General features: G+C 39.4%; 1 protein-coding gene across 3 annotated transcripts in view; it reads right to left on the bottom strand.

The window, feature by feature from the left end:
* Nucleotides 1-21,462, bottom strand: part of MCC (MCC regulator of Wnt signaling pathway) — a 256,345-nt gene that overhangs the window by 142,170 nt on the left and 92,713 nt on the right. The window contains exon 1 of one of the 3 annotated variants that reach the window (XM_075179725.1): nucleotides 20,816-21,081. The exons of the other annotated variants lie outside the window; for them this stretch is intronic. Coding sequence (XP_075035826.1) covers nucleotides 20,816-20,827 — 12 coding nt within the window. The 5' untranslated portion in view covers nucleotides 20,828-21,081. Of the gene's footprint in view, nucleotides 1-20,815; nucleotides 21,082-21,462 lie in introns of those variants that run through there. 3 annotated transcript variants of the gene reach the window in all.

Genomic DNA, 21,462 nt, shown 5'->3' with positions numbered 1-21,462 from the left:
AGCCACGTAGCCAATGTAAACAAAGAAAAAAGTGATCATATAAAAGGCCTTAATCTTGTGCGCTTCATGAAAGAGCAGAAACACATTAGACAAAGGGAAGGGGTATATATATATATATACTAAACTGCGGGTTGAAAAAGTGGAGATGTTGCCTATAGCAACCAATCAGATTCTAGTTATTTATTTAGTACATTCTACAAAATGACATCTAGAATCTGATTGGTTGCTATAGGCAACATCTCCACTTTTTCAAACCCGCAGATTAGTAAATATACCCCTAAAACTGGGTACACACTACAGGTTTTTCACCCAATTATCGTGACAAATCACATGATAAACGACGGTTAGGTCTGATATTGCATTAGTGTGTACACTCTCACAATCATGTTTTATTGTACCACATTGTATAGTTTCATTTGACTTTATAACTAGACTAAAAATCTCTGCAGAATCTGTCCAACATCGTTCCATCATTTTACAGTGTGTACGCACTCACGACCAGCAGTGTAGGCAGATTTATATGGAGTTTACAGAGTCACAATCTTTTCAGCAGGTGGTTATGACAGATGAAGAGCACAGATCTGAAGGTAAATTGTGTAAGTGTATACGTGAATCGGGAGAAATTTTCTGTAGTGTGTAAGTAGCTAAACTCTTCTTCGCGATATACCATGGGTCAAGAACGGAGGTTGAAAACTAATAGTGATGAAGACTGCAAAAAAAACAACTAAGGCGCTTTAGGGGCTGTGAAATAAAACATGGTTTCTGATAAAACATTTTCTGCAGCGATATCTTTCCCATCTCTAATAACGGAGTACTCCCAGTTCTGACGCCTTGAGTTCAAAATCTCATCATGGCACTGCAAAGAGATCGTATGCTCCCCCACCAAAAAATAAATAAATATAAAAGTAGGTTAATGGACTTCTGAATGAATTGGCCCTGATAGGTGTGTTCAAATGTGTATGCCTGTGGTAGGGTAGTAGATTATAAGTTCCACTGGTGCAGTGAATAATTTGATTAAATAAACGATCTCTTACTGAAAAGTATGGGCAGAACGGTGGCTAAGTGGTTAGCACTTCTGCCTTACAGCACTGGGGTTCAATTCACAAACATGGCCTTATCTGTGAGGAGTTTGTATGTTCTCCCCGTGTCTGTCTGTGAGTGTGTGTGTGTGTGTGTGCGTGTGTGTGTGCGTGTGCGTGTGTGTGTGCGTGTGTGTGTGTGTGTGCGTGTGTGTGTTAGGGAATTTAGACTGTAAGCCCCGACGGGGCAGGGACTGATGTGCGCGAATTCTCTGTACAGCACTGCGGAAATAGTGGCGCTGTATAAATAAATGGTGATGATGATATGGTGTAATAGGTTTGTTATCTATAAAGGATAATATGTAAAAAGTAACAATGTATCTATGATCCTCTACTGGTACAGGTAACTATATCTAAAGTGATAGATGCCGAGATGTAGTTTATTGTATATAGAATAAAAGGAAAATGTGCACACAATTACATGTTATTCTGTCCTGAGATGCAAACCAATCAGATACAAATGTATAAAAAGACATGATAGAATACTGTCATCTGTACAGCTGAATACTGTACAGCTTTGTCAAAGCAGCGTTTTCTCATCTTCATCTAAGAAGATCGTTAGCTTGTAATGAAGTTGAAATATCAAATTGTATATGTCAGTTTCTTATAGACTGTGTTCTCCCTACACAACAAATAAGATTATTTAGGTCAGACTCTCTATTAAAGTAATTATCTGTTCCCTCCACTTTCCCAGTGATGTCACATACCAGTATCACACAAAGAATAAATACTGGAATTCAAGGCCCGATATATACAACTGGCAGCAACTGGGCCAGGGTGCGACGTGAATGTGGAGGGGGAAGGGCAGTCTATACCACAATGTTCAAAGCTTTTGATATGGTCAGACAAAGGTAACATAACCCTTGTTAAGCAGGTTTACAGCAGTTGACGGTATTAACACTTCAATAGGTCTTATCAGTAGGAGATGGATTCTGACAACTGGGGCAAAGGTTGGACACTGCTTACATGGAAGCTCCTACAACAGCATTCCCACTGGCAAATGACCAGGTCACTTTTGCTAGTGTCATCATATACATTACACTATAGTTAGAAAGTATGTATTGTATATAAGACTTTTAAACATTCTTCTTCATGATATATGAACCCCACTGCTTGCTCAAGGTCAACCACTAACGTAAAGATATGCAAAATAGGTCTTTAATCAATTTTCTGTTGTTCACTTCAGACCTACACAGAACAGAAGTGATCATGGACCTTTGACCTTCCATGACTTACCCTGTACCATAAGGGTTGGTGGCTGGAGAAAGGAAGATGATGGGGCTTATCATTAGGCCCCTTTCTCCAGAGGAGGGCGATTTTTATTTTTGTATAAAATCCCTTATCGCCGCAAATTACCCCAAAAAATATTCTCTTGGCAGCTTGCGCAGTGGAACTGAAAGCGCAGATTGAACGACAGTCTTTCTGTACTTGCTTTCATTTAGGTTATTTACAGTCTCAAAGTCCATCAGCAAAAAAATATAAATAAATTTCTAATTTACTCTAAATCTATAATAAACTGTTGTGCATGTTGTTTCCATTATTGATTGAATAAAGGCGGCCAGGGATCATTTAATAAAATATCAGACAGCGACTCTGCTCATTGATCTCTATTCCCTTGGCACAAGGAACATGCCACCTTTCCCAAAAAAAAAAAAACCGCTCACTATGTCATCGACAGATTATTTCCTGCAGTGCGGCGATTAATCTCCTATTTTCAGGAAACATCTGTGTGTAAAAAAAAAAAATACATTACCAACTTATTGCTGCCTCTACTTTGTATTCATTGGACTCCACTCATGCCAGCTTATGCCCACAGGGCATTGATTACTAGTGGTAATCAAGACAGTAATAAAATAATGGAATCTCAGCCGGGTGTATGTGAAATACTGCAGAGCACAGACAGCACCTGGTCTCAGCACTAATAGAACAGACGATGTGCGGCTTCTCCTGGATCACTCTCTGTATTGAACAAAGGCAGCAGGTGATTTTACAGAGAAATGATTTAAGAGATTATGGAAACGTGCATAAGAACATGTAATATAGGTCAAACTTTGTAAATGAGCCTTACTGTCTTCCTGAAACATGCAAAACCACAGTGCAAATGTTGTGTTGTGGTCTCATAAGGACTTCTTTAAGCAAATCCACCCCTTTTTATAGGAAAACACTTTGATTTGCGGCCCGGGAGGCAGGGCCTGTAGCACTGGGCAGATCAAGAACTTCTTTTACAGAGCGCGGATGAGACCACTGAAGGGGCAGAGAGGGGTCCTTGCCCTATACTTTGAATGGCACAGGGTTTGCACTTATGGAAAATTGCATTCTTTAGATGCACTTCCACCAATGTAAAAAAACATTTTCACAACACAAAAAGTGACACCTGAAGTAAAGACAATCACTTCATGGTCATGTTTATGTTAAGACATTTTAACTATAACAAGCAGTATTTTAAGAGCAAGAATGAAAAGTGGAGATTAGTGAAGGCAGTTGCCATAAAGTTAGGCAGGAATTTGAAAATGATCATGTTGTGATAAGTTGCTTCTGACACATAAAAGTAGAGCGATCCTCCTTTTAGGGACACAGTTCCAGGAAGTCCTGCTCCTTAGATTGACACTTGGTGGAGTGTTTGCACAAATGAAGATGCAGGATGAGGCCACAATTTTTTCATAGATGAACCTTAGGCTACATACAAATGTGTTTGGTCTGCTCCTCACTGGTGTTTTTACTTAGTGTTTAGTATTATTTCTAATGTCCCAAAACGTAGAAAGTGCATAGAAATGGAAGTGTCGTTCCAAAATACGCTGCCACAATAGTGGCTGCCACAAGAGCAATAATAGAATATTGCACCTCAAATGTAAATAGTTTCATGTGTGGGCACATCAATGCTTGTGGAATACCCACTCCCCTCCATGTAAGCCCTTGGTGGATGTTCCCCATTCCCACCCAACTGGTAGCACTGATAACAGGTAAATGAGGAAGCGGTCAGAACGGGAGCTCAAGTAACTGGGATGGGTGTAGTAAATGTGGCTCCTGACTGGACAGCGCCCTGCACACACTCGAAGGAACCCCATTCACTGTATGCATGAATCTCCCACAATGTGGGTTATTCCTTCTCCTGGCTGTCATGTGAGAGCAGAGGTCTCCACGGCAACTGTTGTCCCATGACCAGCATTTTTTTTATAAAAAAAAAATAACCTTACCAAAGTGAGTACGCAAGCTGGCTGTATCAGAGTCACACAGCGCGAGATTGACAGTCTATGACAAAAATATCAATATAATAATATTTCAACCATACTTAAGTCCACCTAAAATAACTGCTTCACGCCAGTCCTAAGAATATTGTTTTAAGTTTAGGCATCATATTAACATACAAATGAGTGTTTACTAAACTTTTACGGCTTCATGTTCGCCATTATTGAAGTTCGTTATTTGAGATCTCCACATTGTCTATAAACCTCAATAAGAGTCAACGGATGAATGTACAGCAGGCTGTTAGACCACCATGCAGAGACAGGGTTAAAGACAATTTGGCACTTGTTACTTTTTCAGGAGGAGGTCTGGGAGGGGAACTGCATAAATGCCAACAACTAATGTATGGGGCCGATTCAATTCGGCCATGTTAGTCTAGGAATAACGCAGCACAAATTGTATTACCGTTAATGCAACAAATTTAACCTGGATATTTCCTCTCGGCTCCCAGGGCGCGAGCAAAAATCAGCGTTAAAATAACTGTACCAAATTGAATTTGCCCCAATGTGTTATAATTTCTCTCAATGTAGCAACAAACTGATAATAATGACTCTTGGCTTTTTGTATTTTATTTTTTCAGGGTAAACACATAACTGGCAGAATGTGGTCAATGGTAACCAGAGCAGGGTCTAGATGAGAGCTCAGCACAGGGCACCAGGAGATCAGAGGTAAGAACCTCTAGCACGTTTCAGTTACTCTAGCTCCATCAGCACAGTTTAGCTGTGAATTTGTGATCCTGCTATAGCTTAAAATAGAATGTGATTAATTACATGCCAACTGGACACTGCAGAATTCCTACACTCAGTAGGACATTCTTATCATCTACTGCTATGTTAAACTAATAGGGAGGAAAAAAACAAGACACACAACACATGATATCCCTGTTACTACAGGGAATTGTTACCAAAATGCATTAAATTACAAATATTTAATGCTTTATTGCAGTTAATTCCCATCAGTGACATTTTCCAAAGGAATAATACTAATGGTTGATAGGAAGGTAGATAACGAACACCACACTGAGCTTTCAATGTACCAGTCACCTCTCATTTTCAATCAGCTTTGTTAAATCCTTTTCCTAAATTCTTTGTTAGCGATTTTGGATAAATACAAACAATAGAAACAAACTCAGTTGCAATACGTATGAGAAGTACAGATAGGTCCTATAATCCTCAATAAAACGTTTACATGCTGAGGCGCACTTCGCTTGTCATGTAGCGTCTGCAGCCAGTCATTTTTCAGTTCCTGTTGTTTTATTTCTAGAACTCTGTTTGCCTGCAGGCTGAGGAAACCTTCTGGTAATAAACTCCCTTCCTTTGTTCAAAATCCCAGTGGAGCACTTTTGATATGAAGGGGAAAAAAAACAAATTGAGAACAATGTACATTTATGGCAGGGTGTCTGATGGAGGAGAACATGCTTAGGGGATATCAATCATTGTGGAAGTCAAATACATAAAACCAGATTACACAGCACATCAAGCAGAATACTTGAAAAAAACATTACTAATGTCTGAGGAATGCCACATGCATATTATACTTCTACTATAGGTCAAATATAAGTAGAAGACATGACATTGCATGTGGTGGGAGACCAGAGTCGCTACCTGTTGATGGAACCACTTATTTCTGCCAGATATATGGACAATTTGGCCCCCCAAAAAAGCATCATATACTGTATGTTGCAGATATTACACTCACTGAATTAGCCTAACCCGACAGTTTAAAAACAAACCCTTAAATAATGTACAGGGTAATTTTCAGCAGTGTATTTATATTAGCCTACTATTACCAAGGATACAAATTAACCTGAAAGAGAGCAGAACCTTTAGCTATTGCCAGTGATACAAGTGTTTATGCAATTCCCCAAGGCTGCGCAGTCAGCACACAACTGGTGTTCAGTCCGGATAGTTTACCCACAAAGCCAGAAACCAGGAGTATGGAGGATTCCTACATCACAGAACCTTATTATCCAAACAAATCTACTTCATCTTCCCACCTATGTGCTCTCATTACCCAATGCTGAGAACCACAGCTCACTACCCAGACTCAAAACAACCATACCTGATCACATACTGGCCAACTCTCTCTGAATGCCAGAAAGACTCCCTGAAATAGAGGTGATCTCCCTCACGCCCTGAAGAGTCTGGCATTTTCCCTGATCCTGAGCCAGTACAAGATGTGGTTGGCCTCGCCATCTGTGGCATGATGGCACAATTCAGAAATTGTGTCCTATGTCCATGTATTGATGCCTATGGAGGTGGCCATTTTCATGGAGACCAAGATTTAATCAAAGACTGACAGGTAAGACAACATGACTTCAGAAATGTAAGACACTTCAGTCTCTAGAAATTCATTAGCGGCTTTTCTTTAACGCATAGTTGCTTACTCTTCCAGAATGTCCACGGAGCTCCCGCATTTCTGGGACACCTCCTGGGAGAGCAGAACAACCTCTCGGTTCTCACCCCTGCAATAGATACGTGGTGGGGGCGAGGCTTAATGATACAAATTTTGCATCATCTTAGCCCCGTTCCCCCACAGTAATTGGCCAAAAATGTGACAGTCGATTAAGGGGCGGGGCAAAAAATGATGCGATTCTTCAAGTCCCGCTCCCACACGCCCACCTCCCCCGGGATCTCCCTGAAGCCAACGAGGAAAAGTTGGTAAGTATGCCTTATCAATAGGGCTGTGCAGAGGATGGCTACTAGTACTTTTTTTTAGAATGTGCTGCAGAGCAATCCAGTATTCAGGTAAAGAGGTAGTAGTGATTCCTGCACCTTATGAGATATATATATATATGTTTTACTTGCATAGATGTTTTTATGCATGTTGAAAAGAAATCTTAAAATTAAATTTAATAATTTCCTGAGCTGCAGTATTTGGACATTAGATCTATATTGGAGAGCAGAGTCTCCTATACGAACACATTTTATACTGCCTATTTATGACAAGGGGAAAACACTACAGATAAGTTATCATTTTCTTAAAGCATTAAAGTTCTACAATGATCTATGATCCCATGATGTGGATAAAGAACATAGGTCAGTTTAAGATACTAGTGTCATTTACAATGTTTGCGGGAATGATTTAGAAGATGTCCAAACACGGTTTTATTGCTGCATCAATAGCGTGCTCTGTTCAGGTAAAGCACATTGCTAGTTAACCTTTCTGGTACAGATTCATCAGAAACACATTATGATAAAAGTACACATTTGTTAAATCAATATGACCAAAGTCATTGTTAAAGATACCAAAAGCAGAATATAAAATAAAAAACACAAACTTAAAATCTTCAACTTAATTAAAAATTTCATAAGCATATCTATTGTATGATAGGTGACAGACCAGTTTAGGAAGTGTAACACACAAAAACTCATTAAACAGATGTCGCAAACAGGCAAAATATCAATAAACATTAGGTTTACCGCTTGTTATACAGGATACTGATTTTTAGGTCATCACAAAAGCAGCTTGGATAAATAACAACCAGAGTAAACCCAGATCACTGCACACTCCCGTATTTGCGTAGGTTTCCTCCCACACTCCAAAAACATACTGGTAGGTTAATTGGCTGCTAACAAATTGACCCTAGTCTGTGTGTTAGGGAATTTAGACTGTAAGCCCCAGTGGGGCAGGGACTGGTGTGAGTGAGATAGAGATAGAGATAGATATATATATATATATATATATAAATATTATATATCTATCCACACCAACATCTAATTTAAGTAATGCCCAGGGCATTATAACAGGACATACAAAGAGGGAAGTAGGGTTACAATTTTATGTCTCTAGAATGCGGTGTGTTTAATTATAGGCTTTTATAGGCTGTACTATTGATACATTTGCAGTCCTGCAGGTACACTTTACATGAGAAATTAAACAGATTTCCAAACGTTTCTAAAATGTGAAGATTGTAGTTTTGGTCAAGAGTTTCACCTGCTCATCAGCAGATTGTTTTACAATCGTGGGAAAAAAAGGGTTGCACCAACTTCACAATTTAAATTTCTACTAAATAAGAATTGGCGACGCAGTGATTCTGTTGACTATAACTTGATTCAAAATTTAGTTTGCATATTAAAATTAAACAGAAAGAACTCAAATAATAAAAAACTTATTTAGTTTACCTCAAATATGTAGATAATTTTGCTCACTAAACTATAGGAAAATTAGGATTTATTTGACCAAATCACAAAGAATTGGCCAAACCAACAAATTCTTAATCCCCCTGGATGTTGATTGAAACCCAAAAACAAAATCATGGATTCAAGTAGTTTCTAAATAATAACACACATTTCCCCAAAAAAAAGGGTTCTGACCAGAGTCCTTACAGACACTCAAAACAACATGAAAATATAAATGACAATATATCTCTCTGGCAGGAGGGAGGATATTAAGTTCTGTATTCATAAATATTTCAGAGTCACCACCTGCCCTCAAATCTCCCTCACTGTCAATAACACCAGAGTTTCCTCTGTCTCCCGAGCCCGCTACCGTTGTGTCACACTTGACTCCGCCCTCTGCTTTATTCCTCATATCCAGACTCTCTCCCAGTACTGTCAACTCCACCTTAAAAAATGGCGTATTCAGGCAATGTTTTTAACTCAACATGCTACCAAAACTCATCTCCATTCTCTCATCATCTCCCGTCTAGACTATTGCAACAACCTGCTATCTGGCATTCCTGACACCCATATATCCACACTTCAATCCATCCTAAATGCTGCTGCAAGACTGATCTTCCTCTCTCACCGCTGCACTACTTTGCAAATCCCTACACTGGCTCCTTGTGTCCTCCAGAATCAAATTCAAATTACTCACCTTTACCTACAAAGCCCTCAACAATACTACCCCTGCATACATCTCAAATCTCATATCAAAATATTCTCGCTCCCGCCCTCTTAGATCTACCTCTGACCTGCGCCTTGTCTCGGCTCTGATAACCACCAGTCAACCCCGCCTACAAGACTTCTCCCGTGCTGCTCCCCACTTATGGAATTCCCTACCACGCTCAATCAGACTTTTCCACAGCCTTCAAATCTTTAGATGCTCTTTGAAAACCCATATCGTTTTTAGAGGTGATCTTATTCTCGATAACACTATTCACACCTATCTGAATCTTCACTATGAGCCACACTTGCTCCTCTTGTTTCAGCTGTGCCCTCTTCCCCTTAGAAAGTAAGCTCTCTAATGAGCAGGGTCCTTCATACCCTTTGTTTTCATGTCTCCATTCATTTTGTCTGCCTTGTCTGTTTTTGTTTTATGTATGTACTGTTTTATGTATGTCCTGGTCGTCCCTACTGTACAGCACTGTGGAGCACCTTACAAATCTACGATATATTAATAATAATATTAATAATAATAAACACATCCCTTCAGACCCAGATAGCACCATAAACTGCAATTACTTACCACTTCTAAAACAATCCGACACACTGACCAAATCATGGGCTAACTATGAGGTCTTCTGTCAATATGATGCTACTGCCCAAAATGTTGTATCTTTTCTGATCCATTCTATATATAACCCCCACACCAATTCTATGCCATAACAACCATCTTTATATGGAAAGAGAAGAGACTCACTATAGACAGTATGCAAAGCTCTGGGGATCCCTATATTACGCAATCTGTATGAAGTTCCTCACTTGTGTCCTTTGCCAGCTTGCAGGTAAAACACCTCATCCCATCTTGTAACTTTTACAAATCCACCATTGGCTCCAAACACACAGCTCCAACTCTTAACATTATGAATCCTCCATCACCCTTACATATGCCAGAAAAACACATTATGTACCCACATGGGAGGCAAATATTTGTGGTATAAAAGTTTTATGGCAACCACTGAAGAAAATAAACTAGCTATTCAAACAAACTGTCCCAATCCTCATTTGTGAAAGATTCCCAAAGTGTATGTTGAAGATGCCTAAATGTATAAATTATTCTGAGTGGTTTGTAAAAATTGTTCACAGACTATACCATACCCCTGATATACTCTACAAAATTGGGTCAAATGTGTCAAAGTTTTGTTGGAGAAATTGTGGTCAGGTTGGAGCTAGATCCATTTTCTGGAGTTCCTCTCTAGTTCAACACCTATGAAGAGTTTTTTTGAGCTAACCTTCAGTGTTACCAACACAGAAATCTCTTTTTACCTGAACTGGCCCTCCTACACCACTATCACCTACAACTCCAGATACGTAACAGGGCACACTTTAGTTGCAACCAGATCAGTGTTGGCGCAATACTGGAAAAACCCACTTCCTCCACCTATGCCTAAAATTATTTCTATTATCCAGAGAAGCCACAAGATGGAAACCATTGGGTTCAAATATGCCAATCGGTCTCTTCTCCCCTCCCTGATCAAATGGCGACCATGTCATGAATTCTATGCCGAACACCTATCACTTTAATTTTAATTCTGCTACATAAACTAATGATGGTCTCCTTCTGTTATTTTGTGTCTCTGGTTATTGTTCATTATATTTTTCACAATTCTTTTTATATATATGTAAGAATAGCGTGATTATGGTATATTCCCCCCCCCCCCTTCACCAGTTTGAAGACATTTTTCCCCTTTGTTCTTATTCTTGTTTGTTAATTAAAAAATTGATATATACTAAATTGATCTGTATCTTATGTATAAATCTCTTAAGAAATATTTTAAAAAAAAAATCCCCAAAAAAACCCAAGAGGTTCTGACCAAAAAAACAAAACAGACAGGAACAGAGCCTATAGATTGCTCAGGTGACTGTGCCATTGTGTCAAAGCTGCAGTAGTGGTTAAATGGCAGGTTTTGCTCCAGAAACAGAAACAGCTAGTGATTGTGAATTTCAAACACATGCTGAAGCAAAACTCTAAAGCCCATTGTACTAAGGATCAGACCTCCCCCAAATATCCAGACTAAGAGCATGTAAGCTGAGTCCAATAGTAGACGGAATGTCAGCTACAATGAGATTTCATTTACACTGAAATTATTATTGCTTAAGGGTGGAGACCCATTGGTCCCATTTGAGCTCCGCAGGGTCTCCCCTGGTTTCAAAAAGCCAAAACTGAAAAATGCCTAACAAAACAAATACCTATATTTCTCGGCCCTATTTGCACATCAAACATTGAGCAAAGTACACATTTGATGTTTCCAATTACACCGTGGGTTATAGTATGCACTATCTGTGTGAAATGTGAAACCTTAAACATGTTTAAGAACGTAAAAGATATTTCAAAGTGCTTAAAATATAGGTTACTTGTAAACAGTTCGGTATAGTACTGTAAATACAGATACACATTTTTCCTGGGCACCGCAACACATTACAAAAGCCTTAAGACTGGTCTAGTCATTTATTTATAAAACACATCCCAGTCTATTCGGTGTGCAAGAGAACGTAATTGCAAAAATCAAAATACATTATGTTAATAGACATAACAATGGATTAGCTTAAACATTTGGGAAATGTGAAGTGACTCCAGTTAAGAATGTTCTAAGTTTAGTTCTGTTTGCCCACCCGTAAAATATTTATTTCTCCCTCCAGCCCAACTGCCACCATCAATGACTATACTAAAAGTGACAGTAAACACACGTACAATTACATTGGGCATGTCCAGTTTGGGCTTCACATCTCTGACCAATCAAAGTAAATTATATCTGTTACTAAAAGTAATTTTGCCTTGAAACAGTTGCAGTACATGTTTGTTTTTACTTGTTTTGACTTGCAAACAATTAAAAATCACAGTAAGAGAATATGCAGTCATGGCCAAAAGTTTTGAGAATGACACGAATATTGGTTTTCACAAAGTTTGCTGCTTCAGTGTTTTTAGACTTTTTTGTCAGTGTTGCTATGGTATACTGAGGTAAAATTACAAGCTTTTTATAAGTGTCAAAGGCTTTTATTGACAATTACATTAAGTTTATATAAAGAGTCAATATTTGCAGTGTTGACCCTTCCTTTTAAAGACCTCTGCAGTTCGCCATGGCATGTTGTCAATCAACTTCTGGGCCACATACTGACTGATGGCCGCCCATTCTCGCCTAATCAATGCTTGGGGTTTGTCAGAATTTGTGGGGTTTTGTTTGTCCACCGCCTCTGGAGGATTGACCACAAGTTCTCAATGGGATTAAGGTCTGGGGAGTTTCCTGGCCATGGACCCAAAATGTCTATTTTTTGATTCCCGAGCCACTTAGTTATCACTTTTACCTTATGGAAAAGCGCTCTATCATGCTGGAAAAAGCATTGTTCATCACCAAACTGTTCTTGGATGGTTGGGAGAAGTTGCTCTTGGAGGATGTTTTGGTACCATTCTTTATTCATGGCTGTGTTTTTAGGCAAAATTGTGAGCAAGTCCCATGACTGAGAAGCAACCCCACACATGAATGGTCTCAGGATGCTTTACTGTTGGCATGACACAGGAATGATGGTAGTGCTCAACTTTCCTTCTCCGGACAAGCATTTTTCTAGATGCACCAAACAATCTGAAAGGGGATTCATCAGAGAAAATGACTTTACCTCAGTCCTCAGCAGTCCAATCCCTGTACCTTTTGCAGAATATCAGTCTGTCCCTGATGTTTTTCCTGGAGAGAAGTGGCTTCTGTGCTGACCTTCTTGACACCAAGCCATCCTCCAAAAGTCTTTGCCTCACTGTGCGCGCAGATGCACTCACACCTGCCTGCTGCCATTCCTGAGCAAGCTCTGCACGGGTGGTGCCCCGATCACGCAGCTGAATCAACTTTAGGAGACGGTCCTGGCGCTTGCTAGAAGTTCTTGGGCGCCCTGAAGCCTTCTTCACAACTATTGTTCTATTACAAGAAACAGGCTAAAAATGTACTAAAAAAATTAAGCAGCCCTAGGAATATCAGATAGAAAATGTAAATCACATATGAACTATACATTTAATGCAATATATGTCATGTAACCAGGTCAAAATGAGGAATACTAGCCAGGAACGAGAAAGAAGACTACCCACAATTTAAGGCAACTGAATATGGTGACTTTCACATCAGGAACATATGCAAATGTCACACCCCAATAGGAAAGTAATGTCCTTAACACTTCACAAAAGGTGGCAGGTATTATATGGCAGCACGCCTGCCCAATCTGTTCAATGGAATACTTATCTATCCTCAAAAGGCATGGGCAATTACTGAAGCAGAAGACACTAAAGCTGGGTACACAATGATGCAATCTTACTTCAGATGCAGTTTCCATAACAACTTCACTAACGATGAATGGAGGGGCTCTGTGACGTCCTATCCTTCAAGCTTAAAACATGTCCACTAGATGTGGATGAAGTGTTTGAGAGTCCCAAAGAACCAAAAATATACACAATTCTTCAAATAGAGCTTCCGCTCTTCCACAAATTCTATTTACTTTTCCTCGCTCCTTTTAGGACAACCAGGCACCAGACTAAGCTTATCAGACATATGATATCTGCTGCTACCTACCAGCTAGAGGCAAACTGGAATATGCCAGCAGCCTCCACCATCACAGAAGAAAATAATTTGGTACATGTATTGAATGGAATTAACCACATGCATTGTTAAATCAGCCAGTAGTCTTTCAAGAAAACATGGGAGCCTTGGGCTGCTCAATACAGGAGTACGCCTACCTCTGGCTACTTTGTTATCATAGAATCGAAAATCATCACCCAGCATCTAATTCTCCTCCCCCTAGGCAACACCCCTACCCCATTTTTTTTTTATCACATCTTTCCATTAGTTAAAACCCCTGCTTGACAGCTCTGGACACTACGGTGGTTTTCTTTTCCCCTAACAACTGTATTTATTCAAGGTTCAACAGAAAGCAACAACATAAGGCAGTGTATTCAAACACTTAAAAGTCAGGTAGCACACAAAAAAAAACAAAAAACAAACGTGATAAGTAGGAGTTGAGACACACGAAAACAAGACAAGACAGAAAAAGTAGGAGTAGAAAGAGTCGTGGGGAGATATATAGGTAGGGAAACTGTGCGGCGTGCTGCTAGGGAAGAAAAGAGATCATGGGGTAAGAGAGAGAAAAAAGAAAGGGTGAGGGAGGGGTGAGGGATAGGGACCAGGAGGATCAGGACAAAGATCAGGTAGCTGTATAGAGCAGGGAGTTGGACATGGAAGTAGGATGCCCACGGTGTCCATACTTTATAAAATGTAATATATGACTAGCATTATTCACCACACCTCTAAGTTGTTTAATAAAGTATACCAACTTCTCCTAATGATCGCTTGTATTGTAGGAGCAGAGGGCTGCTTCCAGTCAGTAGCTATTTGACAGAGGGCAGCTGAGGCTATGTGTCAGAACATTCTCATCTGATGGGTGGTAGCAGAGGGGGTCCAGCGTGGCAGGAGCATTGCCTGGGGGAGAGGGGAATGTCCATTTGCAATAATTGGGATGCAAAAATATCAGTTCTGTCCAGGATGGGGTTAGATCTGCCTCTCACACCTGCTCATGCAAGTCCCTGATTCCTGTGTTGGGAAGTTGAGGATGCCTGAGGGAAAGTGACTCATAACACGTCTGGTAATTATGTATGACTTAGAATGAAAATTTTGTCATAGAAGATACTGAAAAAAAATAGCAAAATTTAGTATTTTTTTAGGTTATCGAATAAAGGGAAGGAGGCATCGTTAGCGATATCGTTAAGGCCTTCCTCCAGGGTTTAAATGATGTGGAAATACATCCAGGCGGGAGTTTTGTGTTGTCAGACTGGACTCGGGGTTGGAGCGAATTTAAAAACTTCAGATTTCTGCAGTCCCAGAGACAGCATGTGAGCCACAATGGGATTACTAGTAGCAGACTGTAGACGGCTAAGCCGAGGAAGCCACGGGAGACAGGAGACGCCCGCTTCCATTAGTGACCAGATTCTAGTGGAGCTATCCGTGTTCCATAAAAACACATTGAAAGAGTTGTGCTGCTAAATAAGAACTCTTAAAAATGGGGACTTTGAGGCCTTCACCATGCGTCGATCTCTGCAGGAAGAGGAGTTTGACTTTGGGGCATTTCTTGCCCCATATAAATTGTGAGGTATAATGTTGTAAAAATTGAGACACGAGTGGGGAGGTGAATCGGCAAAGCTTGAAAGAAAAAAAAAAAAAAAAAAAAAAGATAAATTCAGTCAAAATGAACATATTACAGTGATTTCATGCGCCCAATCCAAGAGATAAGGTGCTTATCCCATTTCCCCTGTCATATTTGACCCGTGAAAGCAGGTTGTGGTAGCTAGCTTTGAAGAGCTGACTGTAATGTTTGGTAATATAAGTATTTCAGTTTCTTCTGATGCCGTTTGAAAGGCACGGTGGCTAAGTGGTCAGCACTTCTGCCTTACAGCACTGGGGTCATGAGTTCAATTTCCGACCATGGCCTTAGCTGTGTGGAGTTTGTTTGGGTGGGTTTCCTCCAAGTGCTCCGGGTTTCCTCCCACACCCCAAAAACATACTGGGTAGATTATTTGGCTGCTAACAAATTGACCCTAGTCTGTGTGTGTGTGTGTGTGTTAGGGAATTTAGACTGTAAGCTCCAATGGGACAGGGACTGATGCGAGTAAGTTCTCTGTACAGCGCTGCCAAATTAGTGGCGCTATATAAATGGTGATGATGATGATGATGATGATGAAGTGTTGGGCAAGGTTAGATCTAATTGTGTCTGAAAGGTAAAAATCGAGCATTTCTGTCTTTAGAATTTTGTACCTGGAAATTTGGACATAAGTATCTATGTCAGTAAGGAGCGGGAGCAAGGAAACAGGTGGGTCAGAGAGAGTCAGGCGTATGTCATCTGCATATAGGGAAATTTTATGCTACGAATTTCCCACCTTGATTGCCAATATGGATCTATTGGAGCAGATTTTAGCGGCAAGGGGTTCTATCAAAAGTGCAAAAATTAGGTGTGAGAGGGGGCATCCTTGTCATGTACCTCAACTGTGGTTTGGTCTATGTAAACGTTAGACCTGTTAGCCATCAAATAAAAAAAAAAAATATATATATATATATATAAAAATATATATATATATATATATATATATATATATATATATATATATATCTCTTATATGTTTTATTTATAAAACGCCACATTGTAAGGAAATGTGTGCCCATCTAACACCAATTAATATTTATGGCCGGTTACTTAGAAGTATATAGACAATGGAAGTTTACAGAGGACTGATTTAAATGCTAGCAGGGATACTTAGATCTTTTCCCTTTTTTGTTACACTTCCTTCACATCTACAGAGAATAGCACAGGTTGTTTCTTCTCCAGGTCACTTCAAGGATTCATCAAGCGCTGTGTATCTATTCCATAGAGGCTGAGCCGATAACAATCATCTCCAGTAGGTCACTGAAAAAGAGATAAGTCCTAACTACCACTTAGCTGACTTGACCAAGTCCTGGGAGAGCGTTTCTTTGTCATGTCACATTCATATGGAAATTAATATGTAGGTGCACATTCTCGTGATAGAATAAGAACTTATCAAAACTTACAACCTGCCAACAATGCAGAACAAATTCTGTTGCAGAGATGCTCAGTCTGACTATTAGTGTGCATCAATTCCAGAGCTTTCCAACAATGTTAGGACCTAACTAGCGAGAACATAATGAAACCTAACATAGGGTACTAGAACAATGTTACTGTATCTGGTGCACCCCCCAAAAAAACAAAAAACACAAACATGGAGTAGTTTTTATAGAGTAAATGCCTTTCACATCACAGGATTGTCCCAGTTTTTCGTATGAAAATGATGAGACTCCTAATTAGATAGGCATTAACTTATGCAAACTTGCCAATTTCCTCAACAGACGATGTGAAAATAGAAGATGTAAAAATGCAGTTGGAAATGGCAATTTTGCAAATTAAGGAACATTGCCATATTTGCTCTTCATTGGCATATTTGCTCTTTTATGTCCTTTCTTCCTGGAAAACAAATGACTGACAGCTAACATTTTTTAGACATTTTTGATGATTAAGAACTAGAAGAAGCAGCAGCAGCTATTACAAAACTGGTTCAGTTATGGAGGGGAAAAAAAAGGTTAACAACCCTACACAATCTCAAAATCGTTGGCGTGATGTGTGTGTGTACTATTGTAGTGTCAGAAGGAGGAAATACCAACATCTAATTTTTCCTCTTACTGTGAAAATCTGGCTTCATTTTTGTCAGTCCCAAATTCCACTTACAACCAGTCACACTTATGGATTTCTGTAGCATTACCCTGATCAATGGCTTTAAATTAATGATACAAATGTTTTTATTAGATTACACACACACACACACACACACACACACACACACACAGTCAGCCAAGTAAAACTAAGGTAGTGTGTAGAAAATGAATTCCACCTTATAAGTATGGCATGTTTCTTATTTAGGTCACAATGATAATGTGAAAAAGAAAGTAGTGGACAATCCTGCAGAGAGGATCGCTGTATAGCAGCCCAATGAATATCAAGTGGAATCATAAGGTAGGGAGAAAAATAACATATGCAAGGCTACTTTTTAATTCATTATTCTATTACAAATACAAACAATGAGGTGCGCTCTACAAATGTATGTTTCATGTAGGCAGCAAAAGATTCTACAATCATCTGTGAGGCTTAATTCTATGAATGTCTCATGTCAATGGAGACTCTTGGGTATGTATATGTTTATTAGGAGAGAGTTGATCTCTGTTGCTGGATATTTATTAGACTTATAAACCAGAGAGTAATCTATTTAATTACATGCATTGCTCTTCAATTTTGTCATTTACGGTCACATAATTTAAATAACATAGCATTTTGTGTGTGCATTTATTGTCCTGTAAATGTAATTGTATTGAATTCACACACTCCTGCAAAGTACATGGAATAGGAGAGGTAATCTGTACCTTATTAAATCATATTATATTCATTGCCTTTGAACACAGATCACTTTCCAGCACTTATTGCGATTATGAAAAAACATAAATTTTGTACAATTCTGTGCAATCATACATTTTTAAATTAGGCTCAGCTATCCCTCCCTCAGTGAAGATGCCCATCTTATATCCTCACAACAGGCACAAAAACACACACCAAGCCCTTGTAAGTCAAACCCATGCAGCCTTCCACTATGGCAGAGGTGCCCAAACCCAGTCTTAGGGGCATATTCAATTGTTGGCCTTACAGCCTAAAGTAATGCGCCCCTCACACTATTATCGTGCTCGTAAATACCATTACTACGGAACTTTCCACACTGGATTTCAGCTCGCGGCTCAGGGAGCTGCGACCTGAAATCCGCCTTAGATTACCGTAATAACGGTAATACTTTTTACGCGGCGGAAAAAGTAAACAATTGAATATGCCCCTTAAAGTGCTACAATCAGGTCATGTTTTCAGGAATTCTGTCTGTAGAAATTTATAGTTATAATTAATGAGCGGGGCTCACTTGGGTATCGGAAGGAGCCACAGACCTGGTGTGGCCACACCCATCGTCAGCAGCTATGGAAGGGGTCCCTATAAATAGCTGTGCAGAGGCCTCTTGGCGACCCTTGGTATGTCTATCCAGACGAATCCTAAGTATCTTGTTTTCATGGACCACAGTTATTATAGCTAGGACATGTCTGGCCACAGAGAGCCCCATTTTTTACAGATGAGTAGGTCCTGGTTAATACAATGGGGCACAAATGCTTTGTCTATAATAACAGAACATTTGTATGAAAGTATGAGGGGATCTAGCTGAAATGGGCAAAGTCACAATATGCCATAGGCTCCTGAGAGGGGGAAAATGACTGACGGCTATAGAAGGTCTAGGTGCCCAGGATAGCAAAGTGCATGTATCTGAAGTAGTTACATTTTTGCAATGGAAAAAAGCACCTATTCAATTGAGGGATGGGAAACTGAAGATATATACTTCACCCAATATATATCTGTCTCATGTAATACTTAATAATGTACAATGAGGGAACGTAGCCAGTTGTTGTGGGGCCTTGCATTGTTTGTTGTGAACCATGTGTACTCAATGAAGAGGGCCGAAGACGACACCTGGTGATCTCTTTTCTTTTATGTACGCGAATACCTGTTTTATTATTGAAATCACAACCCCAGTATCGTATTCTATACTGTATTTTACTGGATTTTTTTTTTGGGGGGGGGGGGGGGGGGGGTTCATGCTTGTTGTGTGTACTATAAAATAATTGCTATATTTCAATAAAAAAAAGGCTTAATTAAAAAAATTAAAATAAGTTGAAACATTAGATAATAAATCACTTTTAAAAATGTTTATAGCAAGTGTTTACTTACAAATATTTTAACAATGTGTTTTAAAAACAATAATATTCATTGAGAACTAGACTTCAGTTTTCAGATTATTGTACTTTTTCCAAATAATTGATCAACATCTGCAGTTATGGCACAGTAACGTGACATATGCATACCAATGCAGTAAAGGAAGAGGTCCACAATACAGAATATCAGACAAAGCAGGCGTGAACCACTCCTCTGCAAAGCAAGCAGTGTGCAACGTTCAAAAGGGCAAATTTACCATTTGATCTAAAACATGCTGTGCTATAATAATGCAATAAGTAAGAATACAATTTATCTAAAGGATCCATTGGTGCCAAGGCTTTGAAAACAATACAACATGGCTACAAAAAGTACAGCGGCCAACTCCTGTTTCCTCCTAATCTAGTTAACACAGTGCCCTCTACTATTCTGCTGAAAGGTACTCTTACATCGGAGGGCACATGCAAGTCAAGCATGGCCTAAATGTGTACTTCTGTCTCCTATTATAGGCAACAGATAAATTGGTGCATCGGACAAGATGAAATCCGTAAAACAACCCCGGACAGGCTGCTCTTCAAAAACCTTCTGTGTACAGCAGTCACACACTGAAAACAGCCCACAAAGGGGAAACAAATTCTTTACATTCAGTGCACAGATATTATTCTTAGTCTTACAATACAGGTAAAAAAGTTAAAATAAAGTAGTCCTTTACTATCTATTTTACATAAACAGCCAGGAATGGTTTATAACAGTGGGGGTATAATACAAGGTGGACTAATGACAGACATTAGGAAAGCACCATGATTATGTTCTAATTATATTCTAGGACAGGATTAGACAACGTGTGATTCTCCAGCTTCTATGGAACTACCAGTCCAAGCAGATCAGGGAAGGCAGACAGTCTGAACAGTTCACCAACAACCGGAACAGTCACAATTTAATATAATATTACAGAATTATACACCCATCTAATCTTATGCAACAAGATTAAACAAGCCTGTTATCTGTTACTCAGAATGCTTGGTACTTGGGGATTTTCCAAAATTTGGAGCGCCATTTCCAAAATCTTCTAAACACATATAAAAATGACTGCAATCTTAATCTAAAATTCCCCCTGGCACTCCGTGGACCGTGCATCTCATAGCCATGATCAGTAAATTGCTGCAGTTGCTGAGTGTTACCAAACAGCAGCAATAGTTTACTTTCTTTCCCTTCTTCCCCCTTTCTGGATTACAGGCTTCCATATAAAAGATCCCACCCCTGTACGGTTACTGTTTGTACACTTACCTTGGGCTTCATGTAGGTCTGAATATATTCAGGAAGTCAGGAAAGTATTTTCTATGAGCATTAAGTCATCCCAATATTGCACAGATTTCCAATGCATAAAATGTAAGTAGTCAGGATTTTCTCACAGCCGGCTCCCTCAGCATATACACCCAGAGACTGTGAGAAGCTGTAGGAAGCAAACTGATTTACACACTGAGCCACCCTGCAGCCAACTTCCTAAAAGGAAATCTGAGAAGTCCCACCCAACTATCTTATAATTGCAGTGTAACCTTCTACAGGGCCAGCGAGTCAACAGCTCTGCATAATGAGCAACGTATAGTGTCAGCCACTGGTATATACTACGTGATGGTGCTCTGGGAAATTAGTGCATGTGAGTCACAGCCTAGTTCCTATCACTAGTAAAAAGGTGACAGCTGCTTCAGGGGATGGAATCACTGTAATTGCTGTAAACACTCAGACAATGTAAATAAAAAGGGAAAGTACTGAAAGCAAGTTAACAACCCATAGCCTCCTTTATCCTGTGATGTGGTACATGCATTTATTACAGTAGCTGTTATTTTTACAAAAGCTAAAAATACACGTAGGTAGCATTAGTAAATACACAGTCGACAATAAAATATTATCCACCTTTAGTTGTCTTTAATTTA

The sequence above is a fragment of the Mixophyes fleayi genome, chromosome 1 (genome assembly GCF_038048845.1).
Source record: "Mixophyes fleayi isolate aMixFle1 chromosome 1, aMixFle1.hap1, whole genome shotgun sequence".
Classification (NCBI taxonomy): Eukaryota; Metazoa; Chordata; class Amphibia; order Anura; family Limnodynastidae; genus Mixophyes; species Mixophyes fleayi.
The sequence above is the reverse complement of the archived record's forward strand: the minus strand, read 5'-3'. Positions and strand labels throughout refer to the sequence as shown.